The sequence below is a fragment of the Crinia signifera genome, chromosome 2, assembly GCF_055691185.1.
Source record: "Crinia signifera chromosome 2, ASM5569118v1, whole genome shotgun sequence".
NCBI classification, from domain to species: Eukaryota; Metazoa; Chordata; class Amphibia; order Anura; family Myobatrachidae; genus Crinia; species Crinia signifera.
The window spans coordinates 348,817,003-348,838,753 of record NC_139218.1 but is presented as its reverse complement, the minus strand read 5'-3'; the positions used below and the strand labels follow the sequence as shown (position 1 = coordinate 348,838,753).

General features: G+C 45.1%; 1 protein-coding gene across 1 annotated transcript; it reads left to right on the top strand.

The window, feature by feature from the left end:
* The first annotated feature begins 485 nt into the window (after positions 1–485).
* DHRS12 (dehydrogenase/reductase 12) lies at positions 486–20,628 on the top strand. The gene is made up of 10 exons (XM_083169710.1): positions 486–650; positions 8,036–8,169; positions 9,464–9,546; positions 10,568–10,660; positions 12,732–12,813; positions 15,076–15,137; positions 15,633–15,737; positions 16,831–16,921; positions 17,642–17,779; positions 19,373–20,628. Exons 1-10 carry the CDS (start codon positions 595–597, stop codon positions 19,489–19,491), a joined length of 963 nt encoding a protein of 320 aa, XP_083025836.1. The 5' UTR covers positions 486–594; the 3' UTR covers positions 19,492–20,628.
* The last annotated feature ends 1,123 nt before the right edge of the window (positions 20,629–21,751 follow it).

The window sequence follows — 21,751 nt, the reverse complement described above, 5'->3', positions numbered from 1 at the left end:
ACACAGAGCAATGTGTCAGTGCTGTCACAGCTGTCGGCACCAGTGTCCTCCGGTGGAGAACACTGGCGAAAGCGACATTTGTGCTTGCTGAGTATTCTTTTTCTATCAGTGATAGCGTACTGTGGATACCTCCATCGCTATGGCTCCTTCACCCAGCAATGTAGACAATTATCTTAGCGACTTAGCAAAGCAAAATCGCTTAGAAAATGCAAAATAATCGCTATGTGTGAAAGGGCCTTAAGAGCATAAAATACAATCACAATGTGTCTGAATGTAACTAAACAACTGTAAAAAAGGAGAAATAATACAAAATAAAAGCAACATGCACATGACTTCAGCATCATTTCCCTGTGACCTCACCACGTGTCCCCACTCCCAGTACTATACACCGGCGCTGCAGCAGGCAGCAGTAACACACTGATTGAATCTATTCTATTCCCACCCCGGCCCCACCAACCATACACAACTATGGGTGGGGCCTAGCGCGGGAGCCGGCGGTGACGTCACGGTGCTGGGCGTGTCCCCGGTTATGTGGAGTAAGCAGCTTGCTGCAGGTCATGCAGAGCTGCTTGTAGCGCTGGGGGAAGCACTGCTATGTCTCTGTACAGAAACACCGTCTGGTTCCTGAAGGGGCTGCGGGAATATACCAAGTAAGTGCAAGGGAGGGGGGCAGCCAGCTGTTCCCAGGCTGTGGAAGTAGGAGCCTGCAGCTGACACTTCTTCATGCCATATGCATTATTGATGAGAGGAGATATTCCTGACTATGTATTATGTCATAACATTCTATGTGCTAATACTATGTCATAGTCCTCTCATGGGCTAACACTATAGGGGCATAGGACGTATTTCCATCCAGCAGTGTGTGCACTATACAGTTTGTGTAACACACTGAGGGGGTGTGGTGTGTGATATAATCTTGTTACATAGTGCAGTTACTGTTTCCTTCTGCTGAGAGGACAAACTTCACGAGACCATCCCCATCTTGAGGCTGAAGTTGGCTTCTTATTCGGCCAGCTTCTTATTCAGAAAATGTTGATCTAAAAACAATTAAATTAAGCAGGATCATTAAATGTATTATTGTACAAACAAATATCCTTGACACAAATTTTTGTATTTTGCCAGTGCCAATGCAATTTTAGTCATGAAATAGTCTGGCGAAGGGACATAGGACACATATTTCATCATTATGAATAAGAAGCTGGGTCCTGAAAGGGTTAAAAAGCATTGGTCAACTGATTTGACAATTTAAACCACACAGGGGGTCACTTACATATGCCCCATCTGCGGTGGGTATTTCTGGGGCAGGAAAAACCTGCCCTGGTAGGTATGTCCTGCCCCAGAAAAAAAACACCACTGAAGGGGTTAATGCTCTATTAGGTTCACATACATTTTTACAATTGTGAGCAGTAAAATAATATATGGCTTACACTTTTTTTCAAATCTGACTGGGATTTTTTTTATTATTAATAGGTTATAGGGAACTTCAAATACATATTTAAGCACCGTTCTATAGCCATGTAATGATCTTCTATCATTCAGCACCTAAAACGGCAACCAATTAAGTTAACATTTATTTGAATTTATGTAAGCTAGATTTCCTGGCTCAGATAGAGCCAGCATTTGCCCTAACCAATTTGATGCCCTAGACCCGGTTCTCAAACTCAGTTCTCCGGACCCCAAGCAGTGCGCAGCTTCCAGGTCTCCTCACAAAATCACAAGTGAAATAATTAGCTCCACCTGTGGCTCTTTTAAATTGTCAGTAAGTAATAACTGCACCTGTCGGGTGACCTGGAAAATGTGAACTGGGTGGGGTCCTATGGACCAAGCTTGAGAACCACTACCCTAGGCAGCATTTTGGTTGATGCCCTATAGCACTGCCTCTGGGCCCAATTCAGACCTGTACACTTGGCAATTCAGACCCGTACGATTATCGAGCAAGTGGGCATTCGCGAGGTTCCTGCGATAAAAGCCAGCGTAGGCTTTTCATTGCTGGCCTATGCAGAGAGATTAAAAGGCAGCTGGGGTTTGGGGGTGGCAGATGGACGTTTTCAGGGAGTGCCAAGGAAAAATGCAGGTGTACCCAGCTGTTTTCACGGAGGACCACTGATATCAGCTGCTGCCCCATCAGCCAGTTTCTTCACAGCAGCCAGGTAAGTCCCTGGCTACTCAGCCTCTACACACACAGGGGCAATCATTCGATGAGTGATTTGCCTATTTTCACAAGGCTACGATGCCATTTGCAGCCTTGCACATGGGCAGGGTTTCACTATCAAGGGGCGGTGGCTATGTGATCGCAGGGCTATAATTTTTAGCAGCCCTGCAATTGGGTATGAATCTGGCCCTCTGACCCAGCAACACTCTGCCAGCATCTTCACCCATAGTCATCCTCATTTGGATGCCATGTACCAGCAAGAGCATCCCCCTCCCCCCCCCCAAAAGGTGCGTTTTTGTTGGAAAGGGTGTAGGCAATACCAGAGTACCACCAAATGCAAACTGCACCACATGAGTTTGAAGAAACTCAGGGAGCCCGAGGTGTGCTCCCACCACCACCAGTGCTGTGCCTAAACACGTGCAAAGGGGGCAGCCGTACGAACGTTTGGACCCTCTCCCAAAGGAGAAAGGCCCCATGGTTCCCCTAACCCCCCTCAACCATAAGGCCGAGGAAGGGAAAAAAGGGATCGGTGGGTCCTCTTCGCCGAAGCTCAGAGAGACCCGCGTTTCCTCCACCCCCGGAAGGGTTTTGGGCGGTGGGTCCTCCGCACCCGAAGGTTTGGAGAGACCCGCTTAGGCTTCCCTCCGCCTTGCGGCTCGGGGTTGCCCTCGAGGGGACCGGGACTCTCCCCAAAAGGTGAAGAGTCCCAGCCACGTTTGGGGAACGTGATTGCTTCAAAATGATCTTGCAATTCTAGATGAGTGGGCAAAAAAATGGAAGATGAGGTTCAATGTAGATAAATGTAAGGTTATGCACCTTGGGAGACACAACCAGTGTGCAAGTTACAACCTTAGCGGAGAGGAACTGGGTAATTCCATACTTGAAAAGGATCTAGGAGTCCAAATAGACAGCAAACTGGGATAAATATGGAAAGAAAACAATCAGGCGCGATAATTAAGTAATTGCCCCACTAGACAGTGCATATATAAGTATATACACTGATATATGTTAATTTAAAATATGTATATAAATTATGTATATAAATTTTGGCTGCTCCCAAAGGCAATTCTGGAGATTGCCAAAAAAGATAGTGGGTAATCTGTAGAAAGTAGGTTTATGCGTTTCACTAAATCAAGATACAAGAGAGCGCCACACATCTGCAAAAAATTATATCAATTTATTATTTAAAATGATAGACAGTGGACATGTATAATTGACATGCCAAATATAAAATAAATAGAAGGGCAAAAAAATCACACAACAATTAACAGTGACACAATGTACAATACTTATCCCCTGACTGCTTAAAATTAATATTAATAGATCTGGACCAGACCTTCCGGTATCAAAAAGAGTCAATGAAAAAAGATCTCTGTATCCATCAAAGTATGGGAAATTAGGGTTGGTGAAAGGAATAATTGTCCTTCTATTCCCTTTAGGATATAAGTAACAGGATCCACTGTTGGGTTGGAAAGTGGTAAAATTTTCAGACACCCAAGAGATTATTGCGCTATTTAGTCAGCGGTGTCTCCTTTAGATATTGATGGCACAATACCTTCTACCCGCTCAGGCTCTAGCTGTATGACGCGAGCCTTTGTTGGTAGTACTGCGGGGAGCAAGCCTCACTGACCTGTGTATGGTGACCATGACTCCGTGTCCAGCTCCGGAAACTGCAGGTGCTTGTAGTTAAGCTGTGTGCTGGAGATAGTTGGCACTTCTGTGCGATCTCTCGGGGTGATGAAAGGGTGTATCAAGTGGGAGCCAGGGTAGTGGGTGCCCAGAAAAGTTCCTTGACGCGTTTCTCCGCTGCAAACAGATGGCGGTTTCTTCAGAAGGAATGTAGTATCCCTGCAAACTGGGATGTAGTGCCCATTGTAATGTAGCTACAAAAAAGGGCAACAAAATTCTGGCATGTATTAAGAGGGGAATGGAAACTAGGGACTCAAGGGTAATTATGCCACTGTATAAAGCATTGGTGAGACCTCACCTCGAGTACAGAGTGCAGTTCTGGGCCCCACACTATAAAAAGGACATCATAGAATTAGAAAAAGTCCAAAGGCGAGCAACAAAGCTTATTAGGGGAATGGAGAATTTAAGCTATGGTGAGAGATTAAGCAATTTGGGACTATTTACATTGGAAAAGAGATGTTTAAGGGGGGACATGCTCAACATGTACAAGTATATCAAGGGCCAATATAAGGAACTGTCACACACCCTCTTGTCTACTAGAAAGGAATATAGGACACGAGGGCATGAGTATAGATTAGAAGAAAAAAAGATTTCATTCAGCTAGTAGAAAGAATTTCTTTACGGTCAGAACAGTCAAACTCTGGAACTCTCTTCCCAGAGAGGTGGTAACGGCTGGCTCATTAAATGCGTTCAAGGCAAAGTTGGACAAACATTTACTGGAGAAAAACATCCATGGGTACAAATAAGAAATATAATCTGTCTGTAAAATATCAGAACCTACCAAATCAGCAATGGATATCTATACCAGGTTGAACTAGATGGACGCAAGTCTTTTTTCAGCCTTCCCTACTATGTAACTATATATTAGGCAACCTTATTCACGCATTCGTCTGTTGATCCATGCCAGTCCCTTCATTGGTTGCCCATATTCTACCGTATTCAATATAAAATGCCTCTACTCACATATAAAGCTATTAACCATACTGCACCAGCATTACTACACCACCTCTTTACTTATTTCAAAATATCTCCCAACTCGACCACTCCGCTCTGCACAAGATCTGCATCTCTCTTCTGCGTGGATCACTAGCTCTCATTCACTATTACAGGACTTTCATCGGGCTGCTCCTACCCTATGGAATGCCCTTCCATGCACAATAATACTCTCTACTAGCCTCCAAACTTTAAAGTGTTCCCTCACCTCTTCAGGCAAGCCTATCAAATGTAGGTACCGCACACATAAACCCCAAAGGCACTTCTTTATTATATAGCTTTCTTTCTGGACTTGCAGCTTGGAGGGACTGCTATGCTATTACTGGTGCCTGTCCTTGTGTTTCCCTCCTACTTCCCTATAAATCAGGGCTGGGCAATTGCGGCCCTCCAGATGTTGAGGAACTACACATCCCAGGATGCTTGTGATGCTTTGCTATGTGGCCATGCTGAAACTGATGCAAGGCATGCTGGGATGTGTAGTTCCTCAACATCTGGAGGGCTGCAATTGCCCAGCCCTGCTATAGATTGTAAGCTTGCAGCAGGGCCCTCCTACCTCCAAGTCTGTATTTTTTCCCAGTTTGTTCTATCTTGTCTACAATTGTAAAGCACAACAGTATATGCTGCGCTTTATAAGAAACCGTAAATAAAATTACTATGCACAATACTGTCACTTATTCAAATTGTCACACAGTAGCATACCTTATTCATGTTGCGTCACATAGTAGTACACATTACTCCTCATATTAGTGCCCGTTATTCACAGTGCATCACATAGTACCCTTTGACTTTGTACACGTTCCGCCTCACAGTAGTGCCTGTTATTAATGTATCACACAATAGTGTCTTTCATTCATGCCAACCCTGTACTGTTTCTTATTCACATTGTGCCAACATGTATTGCTCCTCTTTCAAATTTGCCACACATTATTACATAACCAACACTTCCCCACAACATACTCCAAGATGAAACCTCTTAAGGTGCGTACACACTGCTGCAATTAGTCATGAAATCGCTGGCAAAATGGTCGCTCAGTGACCATATTGCCAGTGATTTCATGTGCAGCCAGCGATAAATGGCTGGGAGCGCGCTCCCGCGGCCAGCGCTTCATGGTCGCTGGTCGCAGGAGCTTGCTCCTCAGATTCTGCACAAAATTGCAGGTCGCTGGTGCACAAAGCACTGTGCACCAGCGACAAGCGACACCTACTATGTCCAGCGCCGGCCGGGACCTGTGGACCCGCCCACACGCCCTGTCACAGTGTGACACGCCGGCCGGGACCCGCCCACCCTCCCTGTCAGAGTGACACGCTGGCCGGGACCCGCCCACCCTCCCTGTCACAGCGTGACATACACGGCCTCCCCCTGCTTCCTCCTCCGTCCCTGCCCGCGCATACAGCACAGAAGCTGCTGCGCAAAACTCCCCCCCACTGTGCCAGCACCAACACCTCCATCGCGCCCCACAGCCGCACTAGTCAGTGCATAGGCTGTCTTTAGAGGGCATTGGTGTTGGGCAGCATGATTATGTTCATGCTGCCCATCGATGGTGATTTGCACCATCGGTGGGCAGCATGAGCATTACCATGCTGCCCCACACCAATAGTATGTGACATGAAAAAAAATGAAGGGGGCATTGGTGTCGGGCAGCATGATTATGTTCATGCTGCCCATCGATGGTGATTTGCACCATCGGTGGGCAGCATGAGCATTACCATGCTGCCCCACACCAATAGTATGTGACATGAAAAAAAATGAAGGGGGCATTGGTGTCGGGCAGCATGATTATGTTCATGCTGCCCATCGATGGTGATTTGCACCATCGGTGGGCAGCATGAGCATTACCATGCTGCCCCACACCAATAGTATGTGGGCTCAATATAAATGAAGGGGGCATTGGTGTCGGGGTGGCAGGGGCCGCACGGCCGTCTTGTGCCCCCACACCCCTGGCAGGAGTGGGGCACTAGCGGCTGCTGCCGCTAGATTATCCTGCCCCTACAAAGATGACCCCTGCTACATCTGTATATACACCATATACACTTTTATTCCCTTCCAGAAGGACTTCCCACAACCCATGTCAATCATAAATGAATTTAAATAGAGGGTAAAAAAAATCTAGTCAAAATTGCTAGCAATTTTCAGGGAAAATTGCTGGTCCCTCTGAAAAACTGGAAACTGAGCAATATATTGCTGAGAAATATATTGCGGAGATATATTGCAAGTACACTGAGCAATATATTACTCAGCAATATATTGCAAGCAATATATTGCTAGCAATATATCTCCCCCGTGTGTACACAGCATTATTGTTGTTTGCTTCAGCATGAGCGTGCTTGGATATTTCTGTGCTAGACCAGTGCCTCAGCCCTATCTTTTACCTTCAAACACACTGGAAATGCAACGTACACCACTATGGTAGTATTCACCCCTGGAAGCTGAGCAATAATGAACTCTACAATATGACTGCCCCGTGACCAAACAGTACTTTAAAAACAAAACCGAAAACAAGTGGGTTTGATATTAAGAGTATATCAGGCACTCCCTGTTTAGCCTTGGAACTGGGTTATAAATCATTAGTACAGGATATACTGTCTGCTCTTTCCATAGCCCCCTAATTTGATGATGCTATGACCATGAGAGGGCTAGTCAATTACTGTACAGCAGGCCTTGCCAGACTTTGGCTCTCTACTGTTGTGGAAGTCCCAGCATGCTTCACCAGCTGATTGGTGGGAGGGTATGCAGGGAGTTGTAGTTTCCCAACAGCTGGAGAGGCCTGTTCTATAGACGTGCGCACAAAAGCTACATCGTCAGGGTAAGTACTACTGGTTATAACTTGTTATCTTTAAATCAAAGATCGTTCTAAAGTCATAACAACCACTTTATGTACTAAAATGGTAATTTTTCTTTTTAATGAATAACTCGTATTTATCTGAAACACATGTGACTAACCACACTTAAAGAACCGAAGGCCAACCTCCTTGTTTGTGGACTCGGAGGCCAGCAGCTATGGACTGTTATGTCATTTGCAATAGCTTTTGAAAAGAATTGGCAACTTTTTGCTTGGATGGTGCATAATAAAACCACATCTAAAATAACAGTACAAAGAAATATGTCCGTATGTTTGAGGAGCTAATCAACTATCTTGTGGTCCTATATGAATGTTATATGGAATAATTGATCGATTTATTCTGTAATTGTCTTTGTTATAGAGGTGGATATGAGGCTGCAGCCAAACACTTTGTTGCTGAGGATTTGCAAGTTGATGTTACTGGGAAATCCTATATGATCACTGGAGGAAACAGTGGCATTGGCAAAGCAGCTGCTCTGGCAATAGCTAAGAAGGGTAAGGTTATGGGCACTGACATGTAGGTTACGCATGAGGCAATTAACGTAGAATTTAAGACTGTGCTGAGTTAGTGGTTTCTAGATGAGGTTGCTGCTGGAATTTCTATACAAAACACCCTCGATAAACATATATACAGGGAAAGGAGAATTCCTGCGCAACCTCATACCTGGGTCCGTTTTGTGCTTTGTTATTGCTGTCCATCTCGCACTACTACTACACTGGTGCAAAATTAAGCCCATGTGTTGTCTTGGGAGAGACAGCCACTCGTGGTAAGGCAGAGCAGGGGCTGATCCCTCCATTCTTGTTGCCCTTCACCAGTGTGCGCTATAGAGGGCTGCAACCTCTGTAGTTGTGCTAGAAATGAGAACCCGCAAGCTGGGAGAATGCAGGCCGCTTCTCAAAGCTGAGAGATCAGCTCCCACTACTTAGTTTGTGATTGATAGTAACAAGATCAGTCATTAGTGGGGACAAGTAATCACTGCGGATGTCCTTTAATGGGGAAAAACGCATGGTGCAATATGGACTGTATAGTTCATATCATCAGAAAGCCTAGTACATATCGCAACATGTGTATACAGCTTGCAATGCCGGTGTGCGCCCCTACAGAGTGTATCACAATGTGTGCTTAAGCATGTCGCTCAGCCTCCCTGCACCAATCATCCCGTGTGTATGGGATGATGGTTCATGAATTGCGTATTGATGTGTGACAGGATAGCAGATGGCAAAAGTTTTGCAATTCATTCACATATCTGCATTGGTCAATTTTTTTTCTCTCTCGTCGGATCGGGGAACAGGATCTCGCATACACACTGTCTGATCCGTTCTGTCTAACGTCACAACTGGGTGCGCACCCTCACATGCGCCCTCCCAGTTGAGCTGTCAATCACTGAATGCTCCTATGCGGGTGTATGGGCGGTCAGCAGATCAACCGTGCACAAAGTACCGCCAAGGTTGTTGCTGTTCAGATATAGTTCTGGTACACATTGGCTAATGTTCTATTGAATGTCAGCTGTTCAATTGAACAGCCAATATAGTATGTATGCACCTTAAGAGGCAGAGAGATAAAGTGGAGAGAAACTACCAACCAATCAGTTTCTGTCATATTTCAAATACAGCCTTTAATGTGGCAGTTAGGAGCTGTTGGCTCTCTTTTCTGTATTACTCTCCAAGCCTTAGTACATTTAATTTTTTTTATTTTTTTTGCAAAAATTGTGACTGTTTATTTTGATTATTACTTTGGAGAGAATGAGTTGCACTACACCAATTGATTGAATGATTTGGATTATTTTAGGTGGTATTGTTCATCTAGTGTGCAGAAATAAAGACCGGGCTGAAGAAGCGAAAAAAGACATTATCACCACTAGTGGGAGTGAGGTGAGGACACTGTATGTATAATAACCCTATTCCACTAGCAAAAATAACCCGGGCCGATCGCGGGGACGCACATCGACCTGGATTTTGTGCTAGTGGTCAGGACCCGGGATGCTCCCGTGTCCAGGGGCAGTGGAAACGGGTAATCCAGGTCGATTTGAACCGGGTCCCGTTCACTGCCGTACAGAAGCCACCACTGGGAGATGGTCTCCTCTCCCAGCACCGCTCCGGGCCCGCCTCCCGATGACGTCACCCGCTCGGCTTTATGCCATGTCGGTGCGCAAGTGGAAAAGGGTTAGCAGTAGGATTCCGGGATTGGAAAAATGCTCAATCCCGGGATTGGCATCCCTAAAAGAAAAACACGCCCTGTCAACCCCTACATGGGCAGCAGGGAGCAGGGCAGTGCTGCGGGGGGTGCCTGGTGCCTCCCCGCAGATTTACTTACATAGGCGGATGCGGGGCAGACAGCAGCTCTGCCGTGGTGCTTGCTTGGTGCCTCTGGGCAGGTATCGGCAGCACTAGCTGGTCAGGAGGGGATCTGTAGCAGGACGCTGCGGCCTGCGCAGCATGATGGTCAGAGGTCACGCTGCGCAGACCGCATGCCGGGTCGGGAACAGCCGGGCAGCTTCTGAGCGGGTGCTCAGAAGCTGCCCGGCATTAGACTGCGTATGCGCAGTCTAATCCCGGGATTGAATACTCCAATCCCAGGATTGAAATCCTGGACATTTTGGGGCCAAATCCCGGGATCCCCCCCCCGATCCCGGGATTGGCCACCCTAGTTTGCAGGCTGTGTCGCACCAGAGTACAAAATCCCAGGTGCGACCTGGCTTGCAATTGAAAAAGGGGTATAAGTGTGACCAGAGTCTTGTGGCCCAGAACTCTTCTAATGGAGGGAAGTCTGTATTTGAAATGCACTTCACCAGCCTAATATTATTATATGTTTGTCATGATCTTTACATATTTGTATTCTAATGTACAGAGAGGTGTCAGAAATTTCTGATTTGTGTTTTTATTTTTTTACCAGAGTGTTTTGATACACTTACTGGATATGTCTAATCCAAAAGAAATCTTTGACTTTGCTCAGAAGTTTAAGACTGAACACAAGCTAAATGTATTGGTGAGTTTCTATCCATCCATGGTATAACTGTACTCATATACTCTTACTCAGTATATAGCTCTGCAGTAAGTGCTGGATCCTAGTGCAATCTCTTATATATTTAGCCAGATCTGTCACTCATCCCCTGTGTATATAATGTTCCCGCCCAGCGGGATACACAAACCCGCCCCTCTAGGGAAAAAACCAGTGTTTTATGTGTATAACGTTCCCGCCCAGTGTTATACACAAACCCCCCCTAGGGAAAAGACAAGTGTTCTACTCACCCCCATCCCCTTGGCATCACCTCCAGCGATTTGCGGACCCAAGCCCCCTCCCGCGATTCACGGCACCCCCCCTCATGCGATTCGCGCCCCTCCCCGCGATTTACAGAACCCCCCTCCCGCGATTCGTGGACCCCCCCCCCCCCCCCCCCACGATTCATGCCCCCCTCCCGTGATTTGCGACAACCCCCCCCCCCATGATTCATGACCCCACGCGCCCCCTCCCGCGATTCACGGACCCCCACAACTGCCCCTCCCGCAATTTGCGACCCCCCCCTTCCCGCGATTCAAGCCCCACCCATGATTTGCATAACCCCACCCCCTCCAGCTAATCGCAGATCCCAAACCCCCCCCCCATCCCGCAATTTGCAGATCCCCCTGACCCCCTTCCGGCATTCCCCCCCCCCCCCCCCCCAACGGACCCCCTCGACCCTGCTCCTGCATTTCACCTACCCCCCGTGAGAATGGGGGATCCTGTACCGCCACAAGCAGGTGTCACCCCTAGGTGGGAAATACGTCCCTAGCTGCCGTGCTGCAGGTTCCCCCACTGCCAGAAGTGTCCCCACGGTCCTCTGCACCAGCACCACAACTTTTATCAATGTCTTGCCCGCATACCACTATTATACAGCCTCCTACTCTCATGTACCCTCACTCCCTCCCAGTGGGAGGAGACGCTCACACACTGCAGGGAGCTGCATACTGTCCCCCACCCTCTTCCAGTTCTAGGGATGCCCATCGACCATCAATGATTTCAAATCATTGATGGTTTATGGCCAATGTTGAATACTTTTGCCATTGATGTGAGAGGACCAGATGGCTTCCCTACATCAATGGCAAAGGCGAACCGATCAAGTTTCAAATTTTTTTAAGGTACCGGGACACAGAGCATAGCTCCGCCGCCCCCTCCCCCCCCCCCCCCCCCCACACACACACACACACACCCGGAAGTCCCGCCACGAGTTCTGATTGACCCAAGGCCTATTCAGTCAGATATAATGGATGACCATCGATAGCTACAACAATCGATGATTATCCAAGTAATATGTTACTACTATCGATGACCGGGTGCAAAATCACCATCAATGCCAACCATCGATGGCGTCTGCACCAATGCCCATCCCTACTCTGCAACAGCCAAAAACCTTTACTACCCCTCATGCCCACACACCTCTATCGCTGCCCTGCCTCCTGTTCTCCTGCCCCGTAACTTCCGCCAGTGGGGACCCGCTCACCCTGTGTTGCCCACATTCTCCTATCATGCTTTACCACCCAGCCTCCTGCTCTCATGCATCCTAACTCCCACCCAGTAGGAGGAGACACTGACTCAGGGGCACCATCCTGTACTCCTGTGCTGCCACGCTGGGCCCTCACTCGCTGGCAGAAGCTGCACAGTGTCCTCCACCCTCCTCTTTAGTCCCCCTTATGCCCACACACCCCTATCACTACCCTTCACCTATAACTCAAGTTGCAATACAGGAAATCTTTCATACAATTCTAACCATATTTCTCACAATACAAACGTTCACAAATTAAGGGGGCGCAGCCCCTTACGACGGTGTGAACAGCGCCCGTAGGGTGCGATGAATCACCTAGTACCATCATATAATACAGTAGTGGGAATACCACAAGTCTGGGTGTTGTATGTGGCCCGTAGTGCAAGTTGACTGACACTGGAGATGATGGCGGTCAGATGTTAGCATCCCGATGGAGGTAATCCCAACAGCGGTCAAGTAAGTATACATACAGTACAGAGATGGGTCACACCTTCCCTTCCTCTGGTAAGTTACTTTTTGTTTTCTCTCTATCTGTAGATAAACAATGCTGGGTGTATGGTGAACAAACGAGAATTAACAGAAGACGGCATAGAGAAGAACTTTGCAACAAATGTTCTGGGTGAATTATGTGTTTTCTGACAAGTTTCTGAAGAAAAAAAAATATATATATATATATAACAGAGGGGTGCTCCATGGTGCATGTAAAAGATATTTAATTAATTCATTAAATATCTTTTACATGCACCATGGAGCGCCCCTCTGTTTCTTGTATTTCCTAGATTTGTTTCATCCTGACCCTGGAGGCCGTGCTATTTCAGAGGGAGCTGCAGTCAAATTTTTTTTATGCTGTCGACATCCAGATTGTGGACACTGACATAATGTCACCATTGTGAAGTTTGCCAGTCAGAATGCTGGCAGTGGTATTTTAAGCTAGGAATAATAATATTAATAATGATACCATGCCAATCTCCGGCACGAATAGGTCTCATACCCACACACCGTGCACAATAATGATGTTCTATTGCAGAATCTCTGTATAAGCACTTTGCTTAGTCAGGGACTGGCAACGGTATGCCTTGGCATACACTATACAATTATCTGGTTGGTCGGAATGAATATCTGGTAATGGATGAGAGCAAATTATTACCCTGCACTACAGTGTACATCAGTTCTGTATCTAATAGGTGGCCTTCTGCCCCATTTATAGTCCCTGTACAGGACTGACGGAGCGAGCATATGCCACAGTGTCCCACCCCACCCCTGGTTCTTGGCCTGCTGCTGACGGGAAAATACTAACTCAGTTTGTCCTCCATGCTGGCAGCCCGTTACAGGAAAGAAGATTTCATTGCATGAACAGTGACTGCTGCTAAATGCAAGTCTTTGTTTCCCTGATAAGTGCCACTGGGTTAGCTGGCAGATGAGAGGAAGCTATTGTTCTCATTGCTGAGCGCTCTGTAGAGGACGATGTGCTGGATGCTGCGGTTTTAGTACATTATTGTCATTCTGATCAGTCTAATGAACAGCCTGACACTGAGTGGGCAACCCCACAACATAACCTGCGGCTCCCACGGGTTCTTCTCGGCGCAGTCAGTTCAGTGGTTTTGTTAAAAATCCAAATTGTGTTTTTGAACCTTTTTAATTACATGATGAATATGTTATATTATCATGGGGGCTCCTGGAGGACTAGACTTGTGTGCTTCTTTATGGATCCACATCCTGAATACTCCTGCTGGTCAGCCCCTTCTGAAGTGCATCTGCGTGAAACCTTAAAAATGATACAAGGGTGATAAAGGGCAGTATTCAATGAGAAAAATTTGCCGTGTTTTATGGCGGGTTTGTGCTTTTTTTCGCGTTGGGCGGAAACATTTGCTCTCAAAAAGTGAGCAACCCTATTCAATGTGCACTTCTCGCCGTCTTTCTAAGTGATTTTCGCCGTGTCTCTCCATGTAGCAATTCTCCATCTTTTCATGGAGAAGTGGAATGTGAACTTTTAAAATAAAAGTTTTTTTTGTTTTAATTTTGGTGTAAAAAAATCAGGAATTTTATTCTGTGAAGGGGCATGTTGTTTTTATTCATGTGCTTATAGCACATGAAAATATATTTTAATTTTAAAAATTTTTTATTTTTTATTTTTTTACACAGAGCAGCCAGCAGGGGGCCGGGAGCCGAGCCGCTCATTAGATATTCATATATTCACTGCACCCGATCATTACATATGCACGATCGGGAGCAGTGAATATACCCGGTCCCCTGCTGGCTCTGGGGGGGGCAGCTTGTGCTGCCTGGGTCCCGGGGAGCCCACCTCCCCCCCCCCCCCCCCCACACTTTAATCTCCCTGCCTGCCACGGCTCCCTGCCGTGGACGCTCGTCCGCTGCAGGGGTTAAGATTCGCCGCGAGGGGCTACTCGCCCCTCCGACATTGTATACGGAGAGAGCGAGTGGCAGTCAGCCCTCCGGAACACAGCGAGTGTGCAGCGAATCCTAAACCGGATTCGCTGCACGCGGCGATATTTCTCATTTGATACTGCCCAAAGAGAGATAAACGTCCAGCCAATCTGCTCCTTTCTGACTTTTTTTTTTCAAACCCATCCTGTAACATGGCAGTTAGGATGTGATTGGCTGGACGGTTATCTCTATCACCCTTGCATTTATCTCTTGTTATGGCTTAATACACCTGCCCCATTGTTAGTAATTTGCATAATTGATTAGTATGTACACTTCAGTTAATTCTGTACTTATCTGACTTAGTGGAGAATATTCATGTACCTGGAGTTTCTGAGACAGATTGTGTGTAGTATGTAATAAACCACATTAGATGGGTGCTGGTGGATTATAGCCAGACCCCACATGTGCTTAGTAACCTCTCTGTTGTTGGCCTTAGGTACATACATTTTAACAAGTGCTCTGCTACCTGCCTTGGAAAAAGAAGATGACGCCAGAGTGGTAAGTCCCCTGTTCCTTCACAGGTTCTTGGCTTTCGGGAGTGTGGGGACACAATGAATAAACCTGCATGATAGGTGTGTCATACCCTTTAGTAGGCCATATCTAGTGCAACAAATAAGCTCCTAGCTGTCATTTATCTACTACATTCTTTAAAATGATCAGTAGAATCCCATTGGTTGCTTTGGATCTGCCCTGCCCCCCCCCTCGCCAAAAACAAGCCACTCAGAAACCCCCTCGCTGGCAGCATTAAGTACCCCCCCATTGTATGTGGCAGCTGCTTGTGTACAGCTGCTGATGCGTTCCTTTCCCAATGCCACCGTTGTGATGACAGTTGGGTCTCCTCAGAGTATGATGAATGCAGTCACTTACTTGCCCAGTGTGTGTGTGTGTGTGTGTGTGTGTGTGTGTGTGTGTGTGTCATGATTACTAGCGTTTGCTCGGAGCTTTCTTGCCTGGAGTGTGGTGATTGTGTCACTAATTATTCGCACATTACAGGTAATGGTCTCCTCAGGCGGGATGCTGGTACAGAAGCTAGATGTGACGGACCTTCAATTTGAGAAAGGCACATTTGATGGGACAATGGTCTATGCACAGAACAAGGTCTGTTCTTTCTATCCATGAAGTGTTCTTAACCACACACCCACACACATCTGTCTAATATGGACTCGAATGCTACTGTACACCTGAATTGTTTTCACATTTATATACAGATGTATCCTCCATATGACTTGTGTTGCTAGATGCCTGGCGGCAGTATGCTGGCAGTTACCCGGCAGCTCTGCTAATGTCAAGCATTAACGATTTCAAATGCGTTGGATGGAACTCCCTGAGCAAATGATATAGTACATCCACATTAAAGGAGCATGCTGTCATTGTCTGTCTGGATTTGACCGAATGTACAGATGGCAGAGGCTGACAACGACTTGTGGGAGCGTACCTAAACCTATTGTTTTGTCTGCTGATAGTCAAACACTAAAAGGCATTCTGCATATCAATTTAGTCAGAAGTTGCTTGTGCATCCTATTCTCTTATCCATGTGAACAAAAAACATTTTAATGGACAAAGTTGCATAAAAAAGACGCTGGGTATTAGTCAGGACTAGATGGGCTGCTTAACACAACTGCAGCACAGATCTAGCAGGACACCTCTGTACGTTCTCTGCTAGTACTGTATACAGCACAATGGAGAAAATCAACTGGCGTACAATATAGTATCACCTGATTAGTTTGCGTCCAGGTTACCAGACTGTGGCCATTTTGGCTACAAACATGTAGTTCGTACAGAGATCCCTGAGGTTCAGTGACCAGATTACTGGGTCAGATTGGTTTGTCATCTGACGGAAGTTACCAGTTGTTGGGTGACTAGATTATATAACGTTCTATGTCAGCCTCTAATTGAATGTTGTTGGATTTGTCGCGCCTTATAGGAAATTGTATACATTCATTGTATACCAGTTGTTGGGTGACTAGATTATATAACGTTCTATGTCAGCCTCTAATTGAATGTTGTTGGATTTGTCGCGCCTTAAAGGAAATTGTATACATTCATTTGTCAACTGTTCTGTCTTAAACAACGGCATTGGCCAACTTTATGTGTGTAGATTTACTTCACTAATACTCTTTTTTTTACATTTTTAGTTTTGTACTCCTAAGATTGTATGTATTCTATAATTTAATATTTATTTTTTATTCAGAGACAGCAAGTAATACTGACTGAACATTGGGCAAAATCACACCCCAAAATCCATTTTTCAGTAATGCACCCCGGCTGGGCCGACACGCCAGGTAAACCTGATGCAGAGTTGATCTATATAGTATTATTGGTGGTAATATGAGTGGTGCGTACACTGTAAGTTGTCTAAACAATCTTAGACTAATGTTTTTCTGGTTATGTCTCGGTTAGTGTGAAGCCGCTGTGTTAGAGTGCAAATCTACTTCTAGGAGGGTTGGATATGAATGCAGATGGTCAGGATCCTGACAGTCACAATGTGGACACATCCCTGTTAGTATTCAAAGCCTAGCCCTAACCTTCCCCTCCCTATTGCCTAACTCTAGCCTTGATACTCCTATTCTTGCGGATACATCTGCATTTGTAATTATGACCGTCAGGAAGCGGCAAGATTCTAAAGCCGTGATACAATTATAGAGCGTATGATGAATGTGACTGAATCATGTTTCCCAGTAAGGAAATTCTAGTTGTCTAAGGCACCAATCAGCTGTTGCCATAAAGCGCCATTATAATAAATAGACTACATACACCCTTGTGTATCTGAATAGCATTAACGGCGCTGTATTTTATTACGTGGAAGTGTCTTTAAACTTTACAAATCAGAATCTGGTCCATTAATTATCACCAGAGTAAGACCATGAATACTTTCTGCTCGAGTGTGTGCGCTGCAGTTGTACATAGAATAAGGGATATCCGATCGCCATACTGATAAACATCGCAAGGAAACCTTACAAATTTGTGTCATGTCACTAATACTTTTTCTTGGCATTAATAAGCGGTCCGGTCATCCATGCCAGACTTTTATGAGAAAATGAAGAACCGGTTACGCACTGAAGAACAAGGAGCGGACACGGTGGTTTGGCTGGCGGTGTCCTCTGCTGCAACAAAGCTCCCAAGTGGCCTCTTCTTCCAAGGTACAAACTCTTTACTTCTTGGAGCTGTAATGGAGACCATTGGTTGACAAATACAGAATCCAGAGGAATAGCGGTACGCCTTCTGTAAATGGCTGGGTGTCTACCGGCCGCCATCTCCTGATCTATGTAGGAAAGTGTTCACCTTTTGGTATGTAGCCATAGTAAGTGATCTGTATGGCTGATTGTCAGAATGTAGACAAGCACATTCATGGTGTGCTAATCGTAATTCTGGCGGCCTGATAAGATTAAATGATGGTAAAGCCTTAAGTTTAAAGTTACAAAGCTGAGGCTGTTATGTTGTTTTACATCGCAGTACTAGATGGTCGGAATGTCTGGTTCCATATACTGCTCCCCCCCCTTATGATTGTCAACATTGTAACTACATATTACCATAGAGTAACACAGGTTTAGCAAAAAACTGCTTTTTGGGCGGTACCAACAAGATATAGGGCCTTATTCTGGTTCACACATGTGCAGAGAGAATTAGATTTGGGTGGGTTTTTACTTCAAAGTGAGAGCTATATTGCAGTGTAAAAATAAAGCAGCCAGTAGTTTCCCTGCACAGAAACAAAATAACTCACCCAAATCTAATTCTCTCTGCACATGTTACATCTGCAGTGCATATGGTTTTGTCCATTTGAGAAGGAATTTGCCTCTGAGAGTGAACTAGAATAAGGCCCATAGACAGATGTTCTATTGGGCCTTCAGACCTGATCGTGGGACAGATTTGTTCTCAAAATGGGCCAAACTATGCTGCAATGCAGGTGGGGCAGAAAATGATGCCGTCCATACACAGAGCGATAAACTCCATGCGTTTTGAACTAGATTGCATAGGTATTACTGTATGAACACACCAAGAGATGCCACCATGTCACTTTGTAGTCTACTTTTTTACAGTAGAGCCTTAAACCCTGTACACATGGGGCAACGGGTGCAGGGAGCTCAGTGACATTCTTATGCACGGATCGCTCGGCACACATCGCTGCACACCAGTGGTACACCAGCAATGTGTGCTGAGCGATCCAGTGTTCTCTGGTGAGGACTAGATTTTGACTGCATGCAATCAAGATCTAGTCGGGCGATAGCGACGCACGTGACCGCGCATCACTGGGGAATATACACGCTAGGTGCACATAATTTCTAAGCGATCTAGTCAAAACACTTACAACCTGGGCGATTTTAGGGCCATTTCTATGTGCCTTTTTGTTTGCTCCATGTTTTTCCTGGTGTGTATTGCTTTTATAATGCCTGGATGATTACTTGAAGAAGACAGTGCTGTGACTGATCACCTAATAATGCAGAGCATCTGATTTTTATTGGGGACCGTTGCAGAATAAGCATTTCACTACATATTGTACTATGTGTGATTCTGTATGTGACAAATAAAATGTGATTTGATCACCCTTTTAATGACCTTGGCATTATACCTCTGGCAGATGCAACTACTGTAGCTGTGCGGTTGTACTGCTATGCCTAACAGACAGAATTATACCTCATTAGACAAATATAACCAGTTGTATAACTTTGCTTCAGACTAATCCATTTAAAAAATTTTTTTTTTTTTTTTTTTTTTTTTTGTGTGTTCCCCTGTAGACCGGAAACCTGTTTCTACCCACTTGCCCCTGGCGAGCACACACTCCTCCCCTGGGGATGAAGACAAACTGCTACAAATTTTGCAGGACATGTTTCAAAGGTTTTCACCAGCAGCCTAAATCACCCAACTCTTCCCATGCTGGTGCGACAGCTTCTGGCCTTTAGTGCTGTGAAGTTGGGTTCTCTGATGGTCATCGCAGACAAGATTATAAATAACTGTATACAGAATAATGTGTATACTAAAATTGTTTCATTTATACCAACGAGTTCTATTCCTGTTTATATACAAATCCCTTCTATTGTGTTATGTTTATTGACATTCAAGACTGATGACTTAAACATTGATATTTTGCAAATGTCTGATAGTGGACCACCACTGTCTATATTAGATATTTGTTCTTCTGAATGTGAACTTGGCCCCAAGACTCAACCACTATTTTAAGTTTAGCTGGTGTCTCCCTTGCTAATAGGATAGTACTCTAAGCTAGGCCCGGTCAACCTGTGGTTCTCCAGCTGTTAAAGAAACTACAAATCCCAGGATGCCTTGCCAGAGTTTTAACCTTCCCTAAAAGCAAGAAATCCTGGGACTTGTAGTTTGTAAAACAGTCTAAGGGCCATAGGTTGACCATGCCTGCTCTAGCTCTCCAACACTGGTGTATTGTTGTGGCTGACACAGATAATTGCATATACAAGGCTATAGCTTCTTGATGGCTAAAGGCCTCTGTGTACTATATTGGTGCTTAATACATTTGTATAATGTGTTCATACTATAGATACTAAGCTTTTTTTACAAAAAAAAACAAAATGCTAGCGTTTACTCAAACAATAACTACCTCCTCAGTGAGCCGACTGTCCATTGTGTTCAGAAGGAATATGGCTTTCAGCTACAGTGAGTCCCATTCATTGACTGCCATGACAGCTTTATATGCTCAAATACAGTTGTCCTCAACAATCCTTAGTATTTTACAGCTAATATATTGTATGCAGAATTCCATTTTATAATTCTTCTGATTACAGTTCAATCATGTGACTCAATGGAAATTCAACTAGGAGTGATGTGGTCACCCTGCACTTATGGTAAAGCCGTACCTACTGATGTTTGTTTGCAGTCCCATAGGTCCAAACAAACCTCAATCCCCGCCCATCAAATTGTATCATTTATACATCCTTACTGGAGCTTATAGTGAGGTTATCACTGCATTTACATTTGCACTTTCTAATAAATGTTCACCTAATTATACAAGTCTGAGTGTCATTTTTCTTGAATGTTTAAGCAGTGTATATTCAATAAATGTATATATTTCTTACTGTGCAGTGACCTCTTCCTGCTCTTCAGATCTGTTCTAATTGTAACTGCTGAAATAAGGTAAACTACAGTCACAGGTTTGATGGTAGTATACTTTTACATCTTTTCACCCCTTTCGGGGTAAATCTCTGCTCTGTGGGTGGCTGCATATAGCGGTCACTGGCCCTTATTCAGATCTGATCGCAGAACAAATTTGTTCTCAAAATGGGCAAAACCATGGGCCCTCCAGGTGGGGCAGATTTAACATGTGCAGAGTTAGATTTGTGTGAGTTATATTGTTTCTGTGCAGGGTAAATACTGGTTGCATTAATTTTACACTGAAATTTAGATTTCAGTTTCAAAACGTCCCACCCAAATGTAACTCTCTGCACATGTTACATCTGCCCCACCTGCAGTGCACATGGTTTTGCCCATTTTGAGAACAAATTTGTACTGCAATCAGATCTGAATAAGGGCCACAGTTTCCAATCCTCCCAGCATGTCGCATGTTCCAGGTCAGCCAGTAAGGCATAGGGAGAGTTATCTGTCACAGTGGTGATGCATTGTAAATAGAAGGTAGATGTTTTAACAACAAAGCAACCAATTACAATGCCAGTATACTTCTGTGACCTTTAATTTGGCATATGATGCGTCTTGCAGACAACGGCATCATAGAAATGTCACTCAAAAAAGTTCAGAGAATGAATATATCTCTCGTCTATTGCTCAAGGCTGAGAGTAAATCTATCTCTCGATCGAGGCGTTTCCTGGGGAATACCTTGGGGGTTTTTAATTGCTAAAATTGCTGTGAAATTTTGTCTTATGCTGTTCCAAAGGCGCAAGATTGTTATTTGTTAAAACCTCCATCCAGAGGTACCTTGTTGCCGAATTTGGCGGCTCTGAGTGCCACGGTGTGTTCGCAATGCCACAGACACGCACACACGATCTTCAACTTTATATAGAGATAGAGGATACTCAACGTGTGTGTGAGTATATATTTCACACACACTCTGCATTTTCTTACGTGGGTCTATATTTGGGTCAAAAAGTGTCCTGATTTCGGCTGAAAACACAGGTCCAGGAATTTATCCCTGA